We start from the raw sequence: 17,096 nt of genomic DNA on the forward strand, positions 1-17,096 counted from the left end.
ATTCAGTGGCCGTCTTTAGAGTCCTGGTTCGGTAGGAATGGGAGTCTGGCTGGAAGGGGCTGATGGATCAAGGCCTGGAGGTTTCCAGAATGTTGATGAACAGGGATCATGGAGTGAAGGGGTGAGAAAACTGCAAACTTAGGAGGTTGTGGTCAGACTGTAATGTCGACGTGTAAGATTCGAGAGGTGGATCAGTTTCAGATGAAGCCCATTGCAATCAGTTGTGCAGGTATGGAAATGTGATGTCACCATCAAAAGCTGTGCAGTGTGAAGAGGAGCCAGGCTGCCTTTCTGCCAGCCTTCACCTTGATTTCCCACACTGGCAGCTGGAGGTAGCTGCAAAGGGAGCTAAGTAGAAAAGGAATGAAAGAAAGGACAGGTTTTTTTGTTTTTGTTTTGCAGCCATTTCACATAATTCAGAGATTTTACAGTTATCTCTTATGAGTTTGTTGGATTTTTTTTCAAACTTAACTCACAGACAACCTGAGTGAACTTCCGAGTTTCTTCTCAAAGCACAGCCTCCTTCTGCAGGAGAATCTGGGTTTTTCTCAAAGACTCAAGGTCACACAGAGGTGGGGGTTTGGGAGGATCATATCTTCAATTAGTTGGGTGGAGAAAGGGTTCTTACCTAAGGTTCTAGTTGGAGAACTTGACTCTAAAGTCCGTCTCGTCAAGAGGATGAGGTTGAAGAGAGCCATGCTAGCATTGTGATAAATATGTATTGGGCTTTGAAATTAACCAGCCAGTTGAGATGATCAGTTGAGGCGCAATGATACAGATACTAGGATAATTTGGGTAGAACCTTTTTTGGACATATTTCTATAGATAAGATATAACAAAAACTTATTTAAACAAATTAGGTTGCTAACAGGTTTAGTTATGTTCTTTTCTCAGCTTTTCTTTGGATTTATTCTCTCTGACCCCCAATTTCTCAGGTCATTAATTTTCATCTTCTTTCCTAATAAAACAGTTTAAAAACTGTAAATGTCTTCTCTAATACTGTTTTAGCTCACATCACAAGTTTCTATATATAGTATTTATTCTTCAGTTCTAAATATTTTCTAATTTCTATGATGATTAACTAGTGAACCATTTAAAAGTGTATTTGTAAAATTTCAAAATGTTGATTTTTAAGTTATCTTTTTATTATTGATTTTTAAAATTACATCTCAATCACAGAATGTTGTTCATATAGGAGACATTTTTTGTGTAGTATATTATCAGCTTTTATGCGTGGTCTGTATGTGTTTGCAAAGAATGTATATTCTGTTATTGTTGAATATAGGGTTCTATATATGGCCATTAGATTAAGCTTTTTAATTGTATTGTTTATATCTTCCATAGCCTTGCTACTTTTTGTCTGCTTAATTTGTCAGTTACTAAGTGTGTGAAAAATCTCCCATTGTGTTTTATCAATGAAGTATGCATCCCTAAATGACACAGTTTAGTTTTGCCTGTTTTTGTTTTTGGTTTTTTTTTGAGACAGTCTTGCTCTGTCGCCCAGGCTGGAGTGTAGTGGTACGATCTTGGCTCACTGCAACCTCTGCCTCCTGGTTCAAGTGATTCTCCTGCCTCAGCCTCCCTATTAGCTAGGATTACAGGCTCGAGCCACCATACCCAGATAATTTTTTGTATTTTTAGTAGAGATGGGGTTTCACCATATTGGCCAGGCTGGTCTTGAACTCCTGACCTCAAGTGATCCACCTGCCTTGGCCTCCCAAAGTGCTGGGATTATAGGCATGAGCCACCGCGCCCGGCCTAGTTTTGCCTGTTTTTGAATTTTTTTATAAATGAATCTCCTAGTGTGTAGCCTTTTGTGTCTTTTGTTGTTGTTGGCTTAGGATTACATTTTTAAGATTTATTCATATCGTTTTACGTTGATGTAACTCAGTAGCTCCCAAAGTGTGGTCTGGACCCCCTAGGATTTCCCTGAGACCCTCTCAGAGGAGCACACAAGGTTAAAACTATTTTTATAATAATACGAATATGTCATCAGCCCTTTTTACTGTTGACATTTGTAGTGATGGTGCAAAAGCAATGATAAATAAAACTCCTGACACCTTATCATGAATAAAGGCAGTGTAATAGGACCAAAGTGTACTAGAACCATTTTATTCTTCACTGCCACTTATTGGCACTTTTAAAAAAAATGCAATTTCGCTCAAGAATGTTCTTGGCAAAGCAGGAAAAATAACTGATTTTATTAAATCTCAACCTTTGGGAATACAGTTTTTTAATATTCGGTGTGACGAAATGGTAAGTATGCCTAAAGCACTTCTGATGCATATCAATGTATGATGGTTGCCTTGAGGACTAGTATGTGGGTAGTTATTTGAGTTGCAAGCTAAACTTGCTACTTTTTAAACAGAATACTATTTTCATTTGATAGAGTGGCTGATAAACTGTGGTTACTCGCACAGAGGTATTTGGCAGACATTTTCTTGAAAATGAACAAAACGAGCCTGTCACTTCAAAGAAAACAACTGACTGTATTTGTTGCCAATGATAAAATTTGAGGTTTTATGTAAAAATTAGAATTTTAGGAAACTTGTATCTACCATCATGAACTTGACAGCATGTCAATACTTAAAAACCTTTCTGATATGATAGATGGTGATAATAATGAAAGTGGGTTTTTTTGATGTCATATAGTGAAATGTCATCATTTGAAAGACTTGCATAATTTAATGATGTGTGTATGGTGTCACGAAATCATGCATGGGTACGCAAGATAAACCAGTAGATTTTGATGCAGTGGAATATGAGAAGTTCACTGATAGGGTTTCAGATGGTACCTTGCATCTAAATTTTAAGAAATTATCACTTGTTGGCCGGTCGCAGTGACTAACGCCTGTAATCCCAGCACTTTGAGAGGCTGAGGCAGGCGGATCACCAGAGGCCGGGAGTTCGAGACCAGCCTGACCAACATGGAGAAACCCTGTCTCTACTAAAAATACAAAATCAACCAGGCTTGGTGGCACATGCCTGTTGTCCCAGCTACTTGGGAGGCTAAGTCAGGACAACCAGGAGACAGAGGTTGCAGTGAGCCAAGATCGTGCCATTGCCCTCCAGCCTGGGCAACAAGAGTGAAACTCCGTCTCAAAAAAAAGAAAAAATGAAATTGTCACTTGTTAAGTGTTAGTAGTGTCGAAGATAAGTATCCATGATTATCTGAAAAGACTGTTAAACCGTTCCTCTCTTTTCCAACTAAATATCTGTAAGTCTGCTTTCTTCATGTGCTTCATCCAAAACAACATATTACAATAGACTGAATACAGAAATAGACATGAAAATTGAGTTGTTTTCGATTAAGCTAGACAATAAAAGTTTCGCAAGAATGTAAAACAGTGCCATTCTTCTCACTTTTGTTTTGGAAATGAAAAGTTGTTTTTCATAAGAAATGTTATTTATGTTAACATGTAATATATTTACTGTTTTAGAATGAATAGATATTTGTAAAACTTTATATTTTATATGAAACAAAAGGTCTTTGGGGTCCTTAATAATTTCTAAGAGTGCAAAAAGGCCCTGAAATTTTAAGTTTGAGTAGTTTTTTCATTTTTGTTGGAATATAGTATTCCATCATAGTATTTTTGACCTAATAAATTTATTTAACTATTCCGCTGTTTTGTACACTGTTTTTTTCTGTCTTGGTAATATTATGATCAGTGCTTCAATGAACAACCATATACATGTACTTAGTGCACAATAGGCATGCCTTTCTGTAAGATGTGTAACTAGGAGTGGAATTCCTGGATGATAGAATGTGCAGATCTGTAACTCATATCTTCAGCTTTTCTAGATAATGTCTGATTTAGTTAGAGTCCCAGAAGGAAACAGAAGGCTCTCAAACTAGGTATTTGAGAGTTTAATGAAGGGTTTTACAAATAATGTGGGTAGGGTTTAAAAAAATAAATGAGTACTAGTGCAGTATCTCAGCAGCAGTGATGGCTGAGAGCCCTTGAAACATCTTGATCTTTAAAGAAGCCTTAGAAAAGAGCTGTTGCCTCAACTCAGAGAGGTACCTGTGTGGAGAGGGCTACCTGACAGGAATTGCCTTCCTTAGAGGCATGAAAGTCAGCTCATGGTCGGGAGGGAGCCTAGGGAATAAATATCCTGACCTTCTGTTCTCACCCTTAGTCTCCTGTTGATGTCTACCATTGGTTGAACTCAGTTTGAAGCCAGAGGGGAAGGGAATTTGATGATTCTTTCCTTAGGGTCAGCCTTAATTCCGTCTGGAATTGAATGTTGTGTATGGTGTGAGGTTGGGACAAGATTCATTTATTTTTCCATATGGCTAGCCAGTTGACCCAGTGCCATTTACTAAAACATAATCTTTTCTCCACTGCTCTGAAGTGGCATCTTAGTCATAAATCAGGGTTCATAAGTATGCTTTTGACTCTATTATATTTCCTGGGTCCATGTGCCTATCTTCTAGCTAATATCACATTTTCTTAATTATTACAGCTTTATAATGTGTCTTGGTATTTAGTGTGGTAAATCCTCTCCTTTTTGTTCTTTAAGATTGTTTTGGCTGTTAAGTTCTTGGCATTTCAATATAATTTTAGAATCTGCTTGTCGGTTTTTCATTTACGCACACAACCTTGTTGAAATTTTGATTGGGATCTTATTGATTCTGTAGATCAGTTTGGGGAGAAATTAGATCTTTATAATATTTTATCTTTAATTCCTGAGTAAACTCATTTATTTAGTTCTAAATTTTTATTAATATTGTTTTATAGTTTTCTTTGTAGAGGCCATGAACATCTTTTGTTATTTATTTTTGGATATTTTATTTTATTTGAATATTATTTAAATGGTGTTTAAATGTTTCCCTTATTATTCATATGGTATATAGATAATATATACGTAATTGTTACCATTATGTAGAAATACTGTATTTTTCACAATTAATTTTTGTATATTGACTTTATCTTCAGTGACCTAAGTTTACTGATTGGTTATAATAGTTTAGCTGAAAATTCTGTTGGATTTTCTATGAGCACACATGTTGTCCACAAATAATGAGTTTTATTTTTTACTAAATCTTATACTTTTCTTTTTTTTTTTGGAGACAAGGTTTTGCTCTGTCAACCAGGCTGGAGTGCAGTGGGATACTCGTGGCTTAATACACCCTCAACCTCCTGAGCTCAAGTGATCCTCTCACCTCAGCCTCCCGAGTAGCAGGGACCACAGGCACGTACCACCATGCCTGGCTGATTTTTGTATTTTTGTAGAGACAGGGTTTTGCCATGTTGTCCAGGCTGGTGACGAACTACTCGGCAAAAGCAATCCACCTACCTCAGCCTCCCAAACTGTTGGGATTATAGGCATGGGCCACCATGCCCAGCCAGTTCACACACATTTCTTTTACTTGCTTTATTGCACTGTCTAGAATTTTCAGTACAGTGGTTTTTGAACAGAAGTGATAATCAGAGGCATCCTTGTATCATTTCTGATCTCAGAGGGAAAGCTTTCAACATTTCATCATTAAGAATGATATTTGCTGTAATTGGTGTTTTTTTAAATACTGATTCTTTATCAGATTAAGGGAGATTTTCTTGTATTCCTGAATGGGTGATTTTTTTATCCTGAATGGATGATTTTGAAAAAAATTAATGGATGTTAATTTATCAAATGTTTTTCATTATTTAATGAGATGATAATGTGATTTTTCTTCTTATTTTGTTATTGTGGAGAATTATGCATATTTTTGAGTGTAAATTAACCTTGCAAAGACCAAGTATTCTTTATGTATACACAAAGAGAGAGTGAGATTCCTAGAATCTGTTTGCTAGTATTTTGTTTAGGATTTTTGCATCTACATTCATCAGTGAGATTAACTTAAAATTTTCCTTTCTTATAATACCTTTGTCATATTTTGCTATCAAGATTATGCTGGTTTTATCAAATGAATTGGGAAATGTTTAATCTTTGTTCTCTGGAAGAGTTTGGATAGGATTGATGTTATTTCTTTTTAAAGTAATGATAGTGTTTTCTTTGTGGGGAAGTTTTTCTGTAATAGATATAGAACTTTTCAGATTTTTATTTGTGTGGTTTTTTTTTAATTCTTTTCTTTTCTTTTCTTTTTTTTTTTTTTTTTTTTTTTTTTTGAGACAGGGTCTCACTCTGTCACCCAGGCTAGATTGCAGTGGTGCAATCATAACTCATGCAGCCTTGAAGTCCTGGGCTCATGTAATCTTCCTGCCTTAGCCTCCTGAGTAGCTGGGACCATGCCCGGCTAATTTCTGTATTTTTTATAGACGGGATTTCACCATGTTGGCCAATCTTGTCTCGAAACCCTGAACTCAAGCAATTTACCTACCTTGACCTCCCAAAGTGTTAGGATTACAGACGTGAGCCACTGCTCCTGGCCTTGTGTCAGTTTTGATAATTATGTTTGTCTAGGAATTTATCTGTTTCATCTAAATGTTCAAATTTATTTGTATAAGTTGTTCATAATATGCTTATTTTCTGTAGGATTTATAGTCATGTTTTCTCTTATTCCTGATACTGATAATTTATTTGTATCATTTTAAAATGAGTGTCACCAGAGGCTTATCAATTTTTTTATTCTTTGCAAATAATAGACTTTTGACTTTGTTGGTCCTCTCTATGTGTGCTTTAAAAGCTGTAAATTTCATTCTAAGTACTGCTAGAGCTGTATTCTACAAGTTTTAATATGTTACATTTTATTATCATTCAGTTGAAATTAATGAGGATGTTTTCTTTGACTCTGGGTAATTCAGAAGTGGATTGCTTAGGCTAGGCACAGTGGTTCATGCCTGTAATCCTAACACTTTGGGAGGCTGAAGTGGATGAATCACTTGAGGCCAGGAGTTCGAGACCAGCCTGGCCAAAATGGTGAAACCCTGTCTCTACTAAAAATTCAAAAATTAGCCAGGTGTGGTGGCACATGCCTGTGATCCCAGCTACTCAGAAGGCTGAGGAAGGAGAATCGCCTGAACCCGGAAGGCAGAGGCTGCAGTGAGCTGAGATCGTGCCGCTGCACTCCAGCCTGAACAACAGAGTGAGAATCCACCTCAAAAAAAAAAAAAAAAAGTGAATTGTTTACTTTCTAAATCTAGGGGATCTTCAGGTTTATTTTATTATTTCTAATAGATTCCCCCCTTGGTCAAAGAACATGCCTTCAATAATTTCAATCCTTTTATATTTGTTAGACTTGCTTTATGGTTTGTTATGCAATTAGTTTGGTAAAGGGTCATTATGCACTTGAAAAATACGGATACTTTATTATCTGTCATTTCAATTACTGTGAAAATCCCTTCCTTTTTACTTCTGTCCATTTTTGCTATGTACATGCTGAAGCTATTATCACATATATACAGATGTAGAAATTTGATGTCAGATCATGGAATGGTCATTTTTAGTGATGTTGTTTTCTTGCAAAGTCTGGTATTTGCAATAGCTTTTTTTTTTTTTTTTTTTTTTTTTGATTAGCGTTTGTGTGGTTAATTGCTTTCTTAACTTACTTTCAGCTTTTCTGTGCCTGTGCATTTAAAATATGTCTCTTATAAATTGCCTATGGTGGTTATTTTTGTCTCACATCTGACAATATTTTTTAGCTGGAATGTTTATGTACACGTGATATAATGACTGTTAAATTTTAGCTTAAATCTGTCCTCTGATTCATTGCTTGCTTTTTATCCTACCTGCTCTATGTTTTTTTAATCTTTTTTTTTCCATTGGTTAATTTTTATTATTCTGTCTTATCGCCCCATTAGCTATACAGTTTTGCTGTTCTCTTAGCTATTCTTTTAGTGGTTACCTATTCTAACATGGATCCTTGACCTATTAGATATGTGGAGCCTCTTATTCCTTTGTAGACCATAATAGGTAGAGCCTGAGAACACCTGAACAATTTTCTTTCCTCTTCCTTCCTAATTTATGTGCTTTTGTTGTTTAATTTCCTCTGTATTTTAAAACCCACAAGACACATACTACATTTTAATACTGTCAATATTCATTTCGTTTTATCCATTACTTTTTTTTTTCCACATCTTTTAGCTTCCATTCTTTTAGAAAGGGCCTCTTTTATCTGAAGTATCTACTCGTCCTTTATTTTTGAAGTTTTTTTGGTTTTTGCTGGATTTGGAATTCAGAGCCGGCGGTGGTTTTCTTTTAACATTGTGAAAATGCCATTGCATCGGGTTCTGCCTTTCGTCTTTTTCTGTTGAGAATTCAGCTTGTAGTTTGACTGTTATTCCCTTGAAGGTCATCTGTATTCCTTTCCCCACCCCGGCCACTGGCCGTCTCTAAAATTTTCTCCGTCTTTGAATTTCAACACTTTGACTCTGATGGGCTTAGGTGAAGTTTTATTCTGTATATAGTGAGTCCTCCTTGTCTTCAAGGGATGCAGTCTAAGATCCCCAGTGGATGCCTAAAACCACAGATGGTACTGAACCATATCTAAATGATGTTTTTTCCTATACATACATACCTTTGATAAAATTTAACTTACAGTTTAGGCATGGTAGGAGATTAACAACAATAACTATTAATAATATAGAACAATTAAAACAATATACTTAATAAAAGTTATGTGAGTATGGTTTCTCTCCCTCTTTCAGAATATCTTATTGTACTCTTCTTGTGATGATTTGATGAATTTCTTTTTCCTAGTTCACAAATTCATGGATAGAAGATTCATTCTTACCATAGATTGTAGCAGCCTCAGCATATGATTTTATCCCTATTAAGTTGAAAACTTACCATATCACTTAAAGGTGGCACTTTATGGCTTCTCTTTGGCATATCACAATTGCCAGCATCACTACTCTTGTGTTTGGAGCTATTAAGTAACATAAAGGTTACTTGAACACAGTTGATCTGAGATCTGGGAGGGCTACCAAGTGACTAATAGCTGTACAGCATGATGATGCTGGACGAAGGGATAGTTCACGTCCTGTGCACGATGGAGCGGAATTGTGCCAGATTTCATCACACTGCTCAGAACGGTGTACAATTTAAAATGTATGAACTGTTTATTTCTGGAGTTTTTCACCAAATATTTTTGGACCACAGTTGATTGTGGACAACAAACTGCAGAAAGTGAAACCACAGATAAGGGGGACTACTGCATTCAGCTTGGAGATTGTAGTGGTCTTGACTCTGTGGCTTGATGGCTTTTGTTGATCTGGGAAAATTCTTAGCCATTATCTCTTCAGATACTGCTTCTGCCTCATTCTTTTTTCTCCTTCTTGGACTCACATACTTCACATGCCAGATCGTTTCACCATGTCTCATCTGCCTCTCACATTCCTCTACATTTTCATCCTTGTTTTTCCCCCATGGTTCACTCTGGCTGTTTGCTTCTGATTAAAATGTCACGTAACTAATTCTTTCTTCAGCTGTATCTAGCTTGCTGTTTAACACATGAATTTTTAATTGTAGTTACTGGCTGGTTTTCTTTTTCTGTTTTGTTTTGTTTTTCAGTTTTAGAATTTTCATTTGGGTTTTTCCTTTAATAGTTTCCAGTTCCCTGTCAGAATTCTGTCATGTCTTTAATTACTTGAACATATTGTAACCCAGGGCAATAATACAAGTCAATAAAAATAGACACACAGAGGTTCCAGATATTATCTTGGATTTCAGCCACAACTTGTTGCCTCATATGCCCAGTTATTGTGTACAAGGAATTGTGAAAATAATTTGAGACTCTGGATGGCATTAAGGTTATTCTAGAGTTTTGCTTTGGGCAGACAGGCTTAGGGAAACTAGGCCATGTCGTCCATGCAGGAATTGACATCTTTTCCAACCGGGCTTCATGCTGTGTAGGGTCTGGTCGGTTTCTCATAGTCTTAACTCTTAGGGTATAGCCTTCAGGGTCCCAGCTGAAAGCCTGGAGTGTTTACCACCCCCACCACCTACCTCTCCCTAAGTAGGCTGGAATGTTTTAATTTTTGTTCTCTCAGACTTTTGTGCTGCTGAAAGCTCTGCTTAGCATCTTCTCAGCAACAGGTTTTGAAATTCATAACTATTACCTATCTAAGAAAGAAATAACAATTCCATATCATCAAATATTCAGTTACTTTTCTTATTTTCCTTATGTCTCATCCATAATCTCATAAATAGTTGGTCAGTTCGATTCAGGATCCAAACAAGGTTGACATATTGTGATTGGTTGCTCAGTCTGTTTTGTGCTGCTATAACAAACTAACACAGATTGTATGATTTATAAACAAGAGAAGTTTATTTGGCTTACGGTTCTAGAGGCTGGGAAGTCCAGGGTCAAGGGGCTGCATCTGGTGAGGGCCTTCTTGTGGCGTCATTCCATGGGAGAAGGTGGAAGGGCAAGAAGAATGTGCTCAAGAGAGAGCAAGAGATAGAATTTATAGCCTCAAGCCCTTTTATAATTGGCATTAATCCATCGATGAAGGTGGAGTCCTCATTGTCCAAGCACCTCTCATTAGGCCTTACCTCCCAACACTGTTGCATTGGGGATTAAATTTCCAGCACATGCTTTTGTGGGGACACAGTCAAAGCATAGCAGTTGTTATATCACTTTTAATCTCGCTCTTCCCTCTTTTTTTTTTTTTTGCTTCTGGAGATAGGGGTCTCACTATATTGCCCAGGCTAGTCTTGAACTCCTGACCTCAAGTGATCTTCCCACCATGGCTTCCCAAAGTACTGGGGTTACAGACATGAGCTACCATGCCCAGCCACTTCCCCCCACCCTTTTGTTTTGTTTTGTTTTGTTTTTGTATACTATAGGATTGCAATCAACAAAATCCAGAATATGGGAAATTCTGGACTTTGTTGATTGCAATCCTGTGGTGCTTCCTATAAACTGGAAGGAGAAAAATCCATAAATTGGATCCAGAGGCTTAAACGGATTCAGATTCAGGAGACACTTAGTGCCACATTGTCTCTCACGTTATGATGCTGAGATTGATCAGCAGTGACTCATTTTAGGTTTTGCCAGCCTGATTTGTGCATTAGGAGTGGTGTCATCTGCCAGTCACCTGAGGATTTTAATAGTGATGGACATTGTCCAGATCTACTGTGGCATTGGGGGGCTGCAAAATGATGAGTCTAGTACCATAATTCCTTCTGCGTTTATTATCTTAGTGAATTCCTTTTAATTCAATGTATATGCCTTACACACACAGTTTTCTCAAGTTGTTTTTTTGTTTGTTTTTTACAGCGTTTTTTTCTATTTTCTCTCAAAGGAGCAATAGCAACTAATGTTAGTTATCCTTCCTGTGCCCTCTATGTCTTATTATTACTGATAAGTTTTGTCTTTGTAACGTCCTTTTCTTTTATTATTTTACCATTGTTCTATTTTTCTTTAAGAAGGATGCTCTCCTAGAATAAATATCTGCTCTTATCACTTGATTTCTTGAGGTATCCATTCTGCTCTTTATTTTCTCCACTGTGGATTTTAATTTTACTTTTCCAGATGATTCCTTACAGTCTTTTCTGGCCCTGGTCACCTATTTTTTTTCTGATGCATCTCTGTCCTAATATGTAGACTCTATGTTATACTATATTCTGTTGCAGATATAAATCTATCTCCTAAAGTTTTCTTTTAGTTATTTTATAGATAATTTCCACCAGTAATTTCTTTCTGAATCCTCTGAATGATGATCTTTTCCTTATTATGTAGGTTTTTTTTCAAAATTTGCCTGTGAATTTTACCTAGGTGCAGTGTTTGCAGGTGGTATGGGTGAATTATTCTTTCCTCCCTCCCTTTCCTTCTGGATGGTGGTCTGATTTCTTCTGAGAGCTACAGTTGGGATGTAGGGTTATATGATATTCCCAGTTCAATCCCTGTTCCTAGTAGGAGACTGTTGTATCTCTGCTCCATTGTGTTGACATTTACACCAGCCTCCACTGTCTGTTTCTCTAATCCTTTGAACCTATGAAACAACGCATATACATAGCCCTGCTTTCTTAAGCAGAGGCCTGTCACTTCCAGGCTGAGTAAAATTTCCCAATCCTAGACGGAGGAAGATAGGCATTCCAGGCAGAGTGGTCAGCATAGGGTGGGAGCCTAGAGGCATAAAGCAGCATAGTGTGCTTGAAAATTTGTAAATGTTTCCAACGGCAAAGATTTTTGTATGTCTCACTTAGGTAAAGTATACAGTAGTGTTATTACGCAAACTTATATTTCAAGCCTTTGCAGCTCTTCAGGATTTTCCCAAGGCTCTGGCAATCCAATATTTCCAGCTGCCCAGGAGGCATCCTGCTTGGCTCACCCACCACACCACAATGTCAGTACATTAGAGGGATTCGTTATCTTTTCCCACAAATCAGTTATTTTTCCTTCCATGATTAATGTTTCTGTAAGGCCTGGAGACCTTGGAGTCCTCTTTGACTTAGGTCTTTAATGGCTTTTCTGTATTGAAAGTTTCTGAGCACTGTGAAGTCTCCAGCCTTCTCTATTTTGTGTTGCCTTTTCTCTCATCTAGGCCCTGTTGTGCCAGGACAGTTGAGCAGTCTCCGCGTGTCTTCCTGCTTCTCACCTTTTGCCCCTTCAATGTGTTCTCCATATGGCTGCCAGATTTATACTTTGTCTGAAATGCTTGTTTCATCCAATCACTTTTCTCTCCTAAACCTTCAATACCTCATCACCCATAAAGGACAAAATCTGAATTATTCAGTTTGTCTTTCTAGGCCCTTATCTCTCACATTCCGTGGTACAAACTATTTTTGCTATGCTGGTCTTCTCACACTGCCTCGAGTATATCCTGCCACTGTAAGAGTTTTGTGCTTTTACTACTTTAACAGGAATTCCTTTATCCCTTCTTCTGATCCCATAGTCTTTAAAAAGAACATCAAAGACCATTTGGGTCTGAATTTTTTACTTCGTTCTACAGTCTCTGACAAGGTGGTCATGACTTTCAGTGCCTGGAGTTTGTTGTGTTCTGCCCCAGAGCTTTCCGTTATTGATAATACCTGTTCATCTTTCTCTTTCTCTTTTTGGTGCTTTCCATTGTAGCTTGTTTAGTGTGCATCTATTTGTCTTCATACCCAGAGTGTATGTTTCATAAAGAAGCTTAGCATCTTGTGCGTGTATTCAAATACTTAGTAAAGTTCATTTGAACTTTAAGGTCTCCAGAATAATTGTTTTAACAACACATTACCTTCCTACCGTGTGCGTGGGGGAAGATAGAAGTGGTGCAGTATCAATTCAGTGATCAGTTTATACAAGAGCTCAATACTTGAGCTAACTTTTTAGGTAGTTAGAAGTCAGGTTTATTAAACACTTTAATAATGTTCCTTCTTAAGCATTGATTACTGCTGCATTTTGGCAAGCATGGGATACTGATGATTAGTTAACCTTTTATATTTTTGATGACTAACTCATTTTGTGAGACTTATTCTCACTTATTCTAGTCCTCAGGAAAGTGCCTAACGCATGGTAGACACACATGTTGGAATTACTTTTGATTAAACATGTCAGTTATGATCTGTTACCATCCCATACATACTATGGGACACTAAACTGAATTTGTGTATTTTCGCTTTCTTGGAGCTTTTTTCTTTTCTCGTCTCTAATTATTTGCCTGTTATAAAATTGAAGAGTATAATCTGTAGCTTCATGATAGACTGCGATCTAATTTTTGAATGAGAAAGTGAGGTTGGGTGTACAAAAATTCATCAATGTATGGTTGCGATTTGTTAACTTTATATAAATTAAACTCAGTAAAAAAGTATTGAGGTTGCCTCTCCTTTGTTTTTCTCACCCTTAATAAAGCCTCTATTTTTACTGTTCCTCATTGCCTTTTTGTCCTGTGGGCAGCAAAGATATACAGGACTAGTTAGACAAGAGACTTGATTGGGAGAAAGTGCAAGGTGATGGTCTGGGAAGCCCAAGGGCCACCCAGGGTTCGCAGAGGTCTGCACTTTGCATACAAGAAGTCGAAGAGTCTGAAGACTTGAGGAGTCAATAGTAATAATGTAGCCTCAGGCAAAGAATGGACAGATAACCTCCTGGTCTGCTCAGTAGTAAGGCTTCAGCAAACAGCCCAAGTCTGAATTTAGGATGGGGGCCCTTTGCCCCTTCTACACTACTAACCTAAGTAGGAAGTGTGTTCTACATCTGAGCCTGCAATTGTGAGTTCGGGAAAATACAAGGAGGGCAGCCAGAGAGACAGTTTTGATCACTTGAAATTTTTTGGCAGGCTTTCATTCTCTTGGTTTAGCATTAGTAAACAGAGTAGCCTCTGGAGGGCTTTCTGGTGGCAATTGCTGGGGGTTTCAGCTCTTATGAACGCAGCTGTTAGTTAGAACCCCCCTTAGTGTTCCCTGGGGAAGCTGGCCATGCAGTACCAATTCTCCAGCCCTTTTTTCATGTCCTCTTGCTTTTAGATTTTGGTCTACCCAAATCACCTTAAATAAAAGGTCTGTTTCGTAATGCAACTGAATGCCCTTCCAGATGCCTTCAGTCCCTGAGAGGGTTAGAGCATCTGTCAGCAGTTCTGACTGCTCTTGTTTTTCCATAATGCCCAGAATCAGTTTTGTAGAATATTCTCAGAACTCATTGTGTCTAAGTCATAAGCATTCATAGGGCCAATTCTGTGTAATGATTACAGTATGGATCAGGAAAAGTTTGTATCTTCTAGCCTGGCAGCTTTTATTTACTGAAGATCCCAAAGAGCTTTTGTTTATTTGGCTTATGTTTGTTGATATTTACTGTATTAGTAATTAAAATACATTTTAAAATCTTTATTAATTCATTTAAAAAGAATAGTAGTAAATCATGACAAGTTAACATAAATACATTTTTAAGAAAAAAAATCCCTGTATTTTCCAAAACAAAAAAAATTACATGGATGAAAACTCTTACATTTTTGCAAATCTCTTTAGCATTAACCAAACTAGCTGGACTGTCATATCTGCTTTTGCATTCTGTTTTTTTATAATATGTTATTTTGGTTAAAGTATATGAAGAAAATCCAGCCATAGAGATATTTGGTTGGAAAAAAAGAAGAGTGTTTTTTTGGTTTGTTTTTGTTTTTGTTTTTTGAGATGGAGTCTCAGTCTGTCGCCTAGGCTGGAGTGCAGTGGCGTGATCTTGGCTCACTGCAACCTCCACCCCCCGGGGTTCAGGCAATTCTCCTGCCTCAGCCTCCTGAGTAGCTGGGATTACAGGAGCCTGCCACTGTGCCTGGCTAATTTTTGTATTTTTAGTAGAGACGGGATTTCACCATCTTGGCCAGGCTGGTCTTGAACTCCTGACCTTGTGATCCACCCGCCTCAGCCTCTCAAAGTGCTGGGATTACAGGCATGAGCCACCATGGCCGGCCAAGAAGAGTATTTTAATACCCTTTTTAGATAATTGTGGATATTCTTCTTTGATACTGTACTCAAACTGGACAAATGCTATTATATTAAAGATTAATTGCAATGTGGAATCTGAAACTGCATTAACGAGCTTTCACATCTTGTGTACTCACGAGAGAATGAATGTAAAAAAGTAAATAACATATTGATTGTACCCTATGATAGCCCCATGAAGTCAGGAAGCTCACATTATTTCTACTTCATGGATGAGGAAATTGAGTCCCGCAGAGTGCCACTTAATAAGCTATCTGTGGGAGAACTACTTGTGGTTCATAGTACTAAATTGCCCATTATAGGCTAAGTTTAATTTGGGGGATAGATTATAATTATCCAAAAGGTAAAGATCTCCTGCTTAAATGACTGTGTGGTTTCTGTCTCCTCATTGGACCCTGACCGATAAATGCAGAGGTTTTTTTTTAATACTCTATTTTATTTTTATTCTAGACTTATTCTGGACTCTTCTGTGTAGTTATAAACCCTTACAAGAATCTTCCAATTTACTCTGAGAATATTATTGAAATGTACAGAGGGAAGAAGCGTCATGAGATGCCTCCACACATCTATGCTATATCTGAATCCGCTTACAGATGCATGCTTCAAGGTAATTGGAAATATTTGAATACTAAATGCTCAGAATTTCTTAAATGTAATTTAGTGTTTTTTAATGTCTCAGTGTATTCTACAAAAGTTTTTAATTTTATTTTTTAATTAATAAAAAAGTAATGTTTATTATAGAAAAATTGTGAGTTTTTAAGATTAAAACAGACAACGTAGCCATTTTCTGTATGGTAAGTTTGTTTGTTGCTCTAAAACAATACCTCATAAATTTATATGTTAAAAAGCATCTAGTTTTCATATACATTTGATTCCCACCACAAGCCAGTCTAACCGAAGCTCATTATATTAGGTTTCAAAACCAATAGGAAGAATAATAGGAAAGGTGGATGCTTCACTGGGGAAAGATTATATAAAGTATTATTTGTGATTTAAAAGCGTGTAAAAGGTGACAATAAAAGTTAAAACGCATGTGTTAAGTTGGTTGATTTTGATTGTGTTCCTTTGGATCAGAATGAATGTAAATTTGAGGAGTCATTCATTTGAACCCTGGCTTTAGACACAATGATTTATGGAGGGACATTTTTGAAAAACCAGAATGTAGTGGTTTTGAATGCAATTAATATTATTGCTCTACAAGACTTCATTTAAACATGGGAGTTCCTGGTGCTACGTGCAAATCCAATCTTCTGTAATAACTCTCCCTCTCTCTCCTTTTTAATGTATTTTTTATTAATAAATTCTATAAGTTTTAATAAAAACATAAGGTTCTTATAAAATCATTCCACAATCTTCAGAAAACAGGCTGTACTGCACCCACTTTTCATCAAATTGCAGGTCATGGCAAGTCCTTTCTGGTGATTAGGTCTGAAGGATAGTGTGAAGGAATTAATAAAGTACAATACCCATGTCCTACTTCTAGTTTTTGTTTGGATACTTACTATATACCAGATCTTCCAGGGCAAACAGGAAGTACTTCAAGACTAGGATAGTGTCAGACATAAGTTGGTAAGGACAGTTTTGTAATTAAAAAATGATCTTAGGCTTTTAAAGAAAGATTAAATTTAATAATTTTTTTTGGAGTTCAATACAATTTCTTAGTATTCTTTAGGAATACTAAGAAATGGCTAGGACTGTGAAAAATTGCTGTTAGATATGGAGAATGAAGAATCATCCACTCTTTGTGTTTTTGGTTCTGTCTCTGTTAAGAAGAATGATCTTTAGATGCA

At 36.9% G+C, this 17,096-nt stretch overlaps 1 protein-coding gene across 7 annotated transcripts in view; it reads left to right on the forward strand.

Moving 5' to 3' along the window:
* Nucleotides 1–17,096, forward strand: part of MYH10 (myosin heavy chain 10) — a 318,611-nt gene that overhangs the window by 174,756 nt on the left and 126,759 nt on the right. For all 7 annotated transcript variants that reach the window (XM_050765168.1, XM_050765167.1, XM_050765171.1 and 4 more), the window contains one exon: nt 15,757–15,913. In XM_050765168.1, the coding sequence (XP_050621125.1) occupies nt 15,757–15,913 (157 nt within the window). The remainder of the gene's footprint in view (nt 1–15,756; nt 15,914–17,096) is intronic.

The sequence above is a fragment of the Macaca thibetana genome, chromosome 16 (assembly GCF_024542745.1).
Source record: "Macaca thibetana thibetana isolate TM-01 chromosome 16, ASM2454274v1, whole genome shotgun sequence".
Lineage (NCBI taxonomy): Eukaryota > Metazoa > Chordata > Mammalia > Primates > Cercopithecidae > Macaca > Macaca thibetana.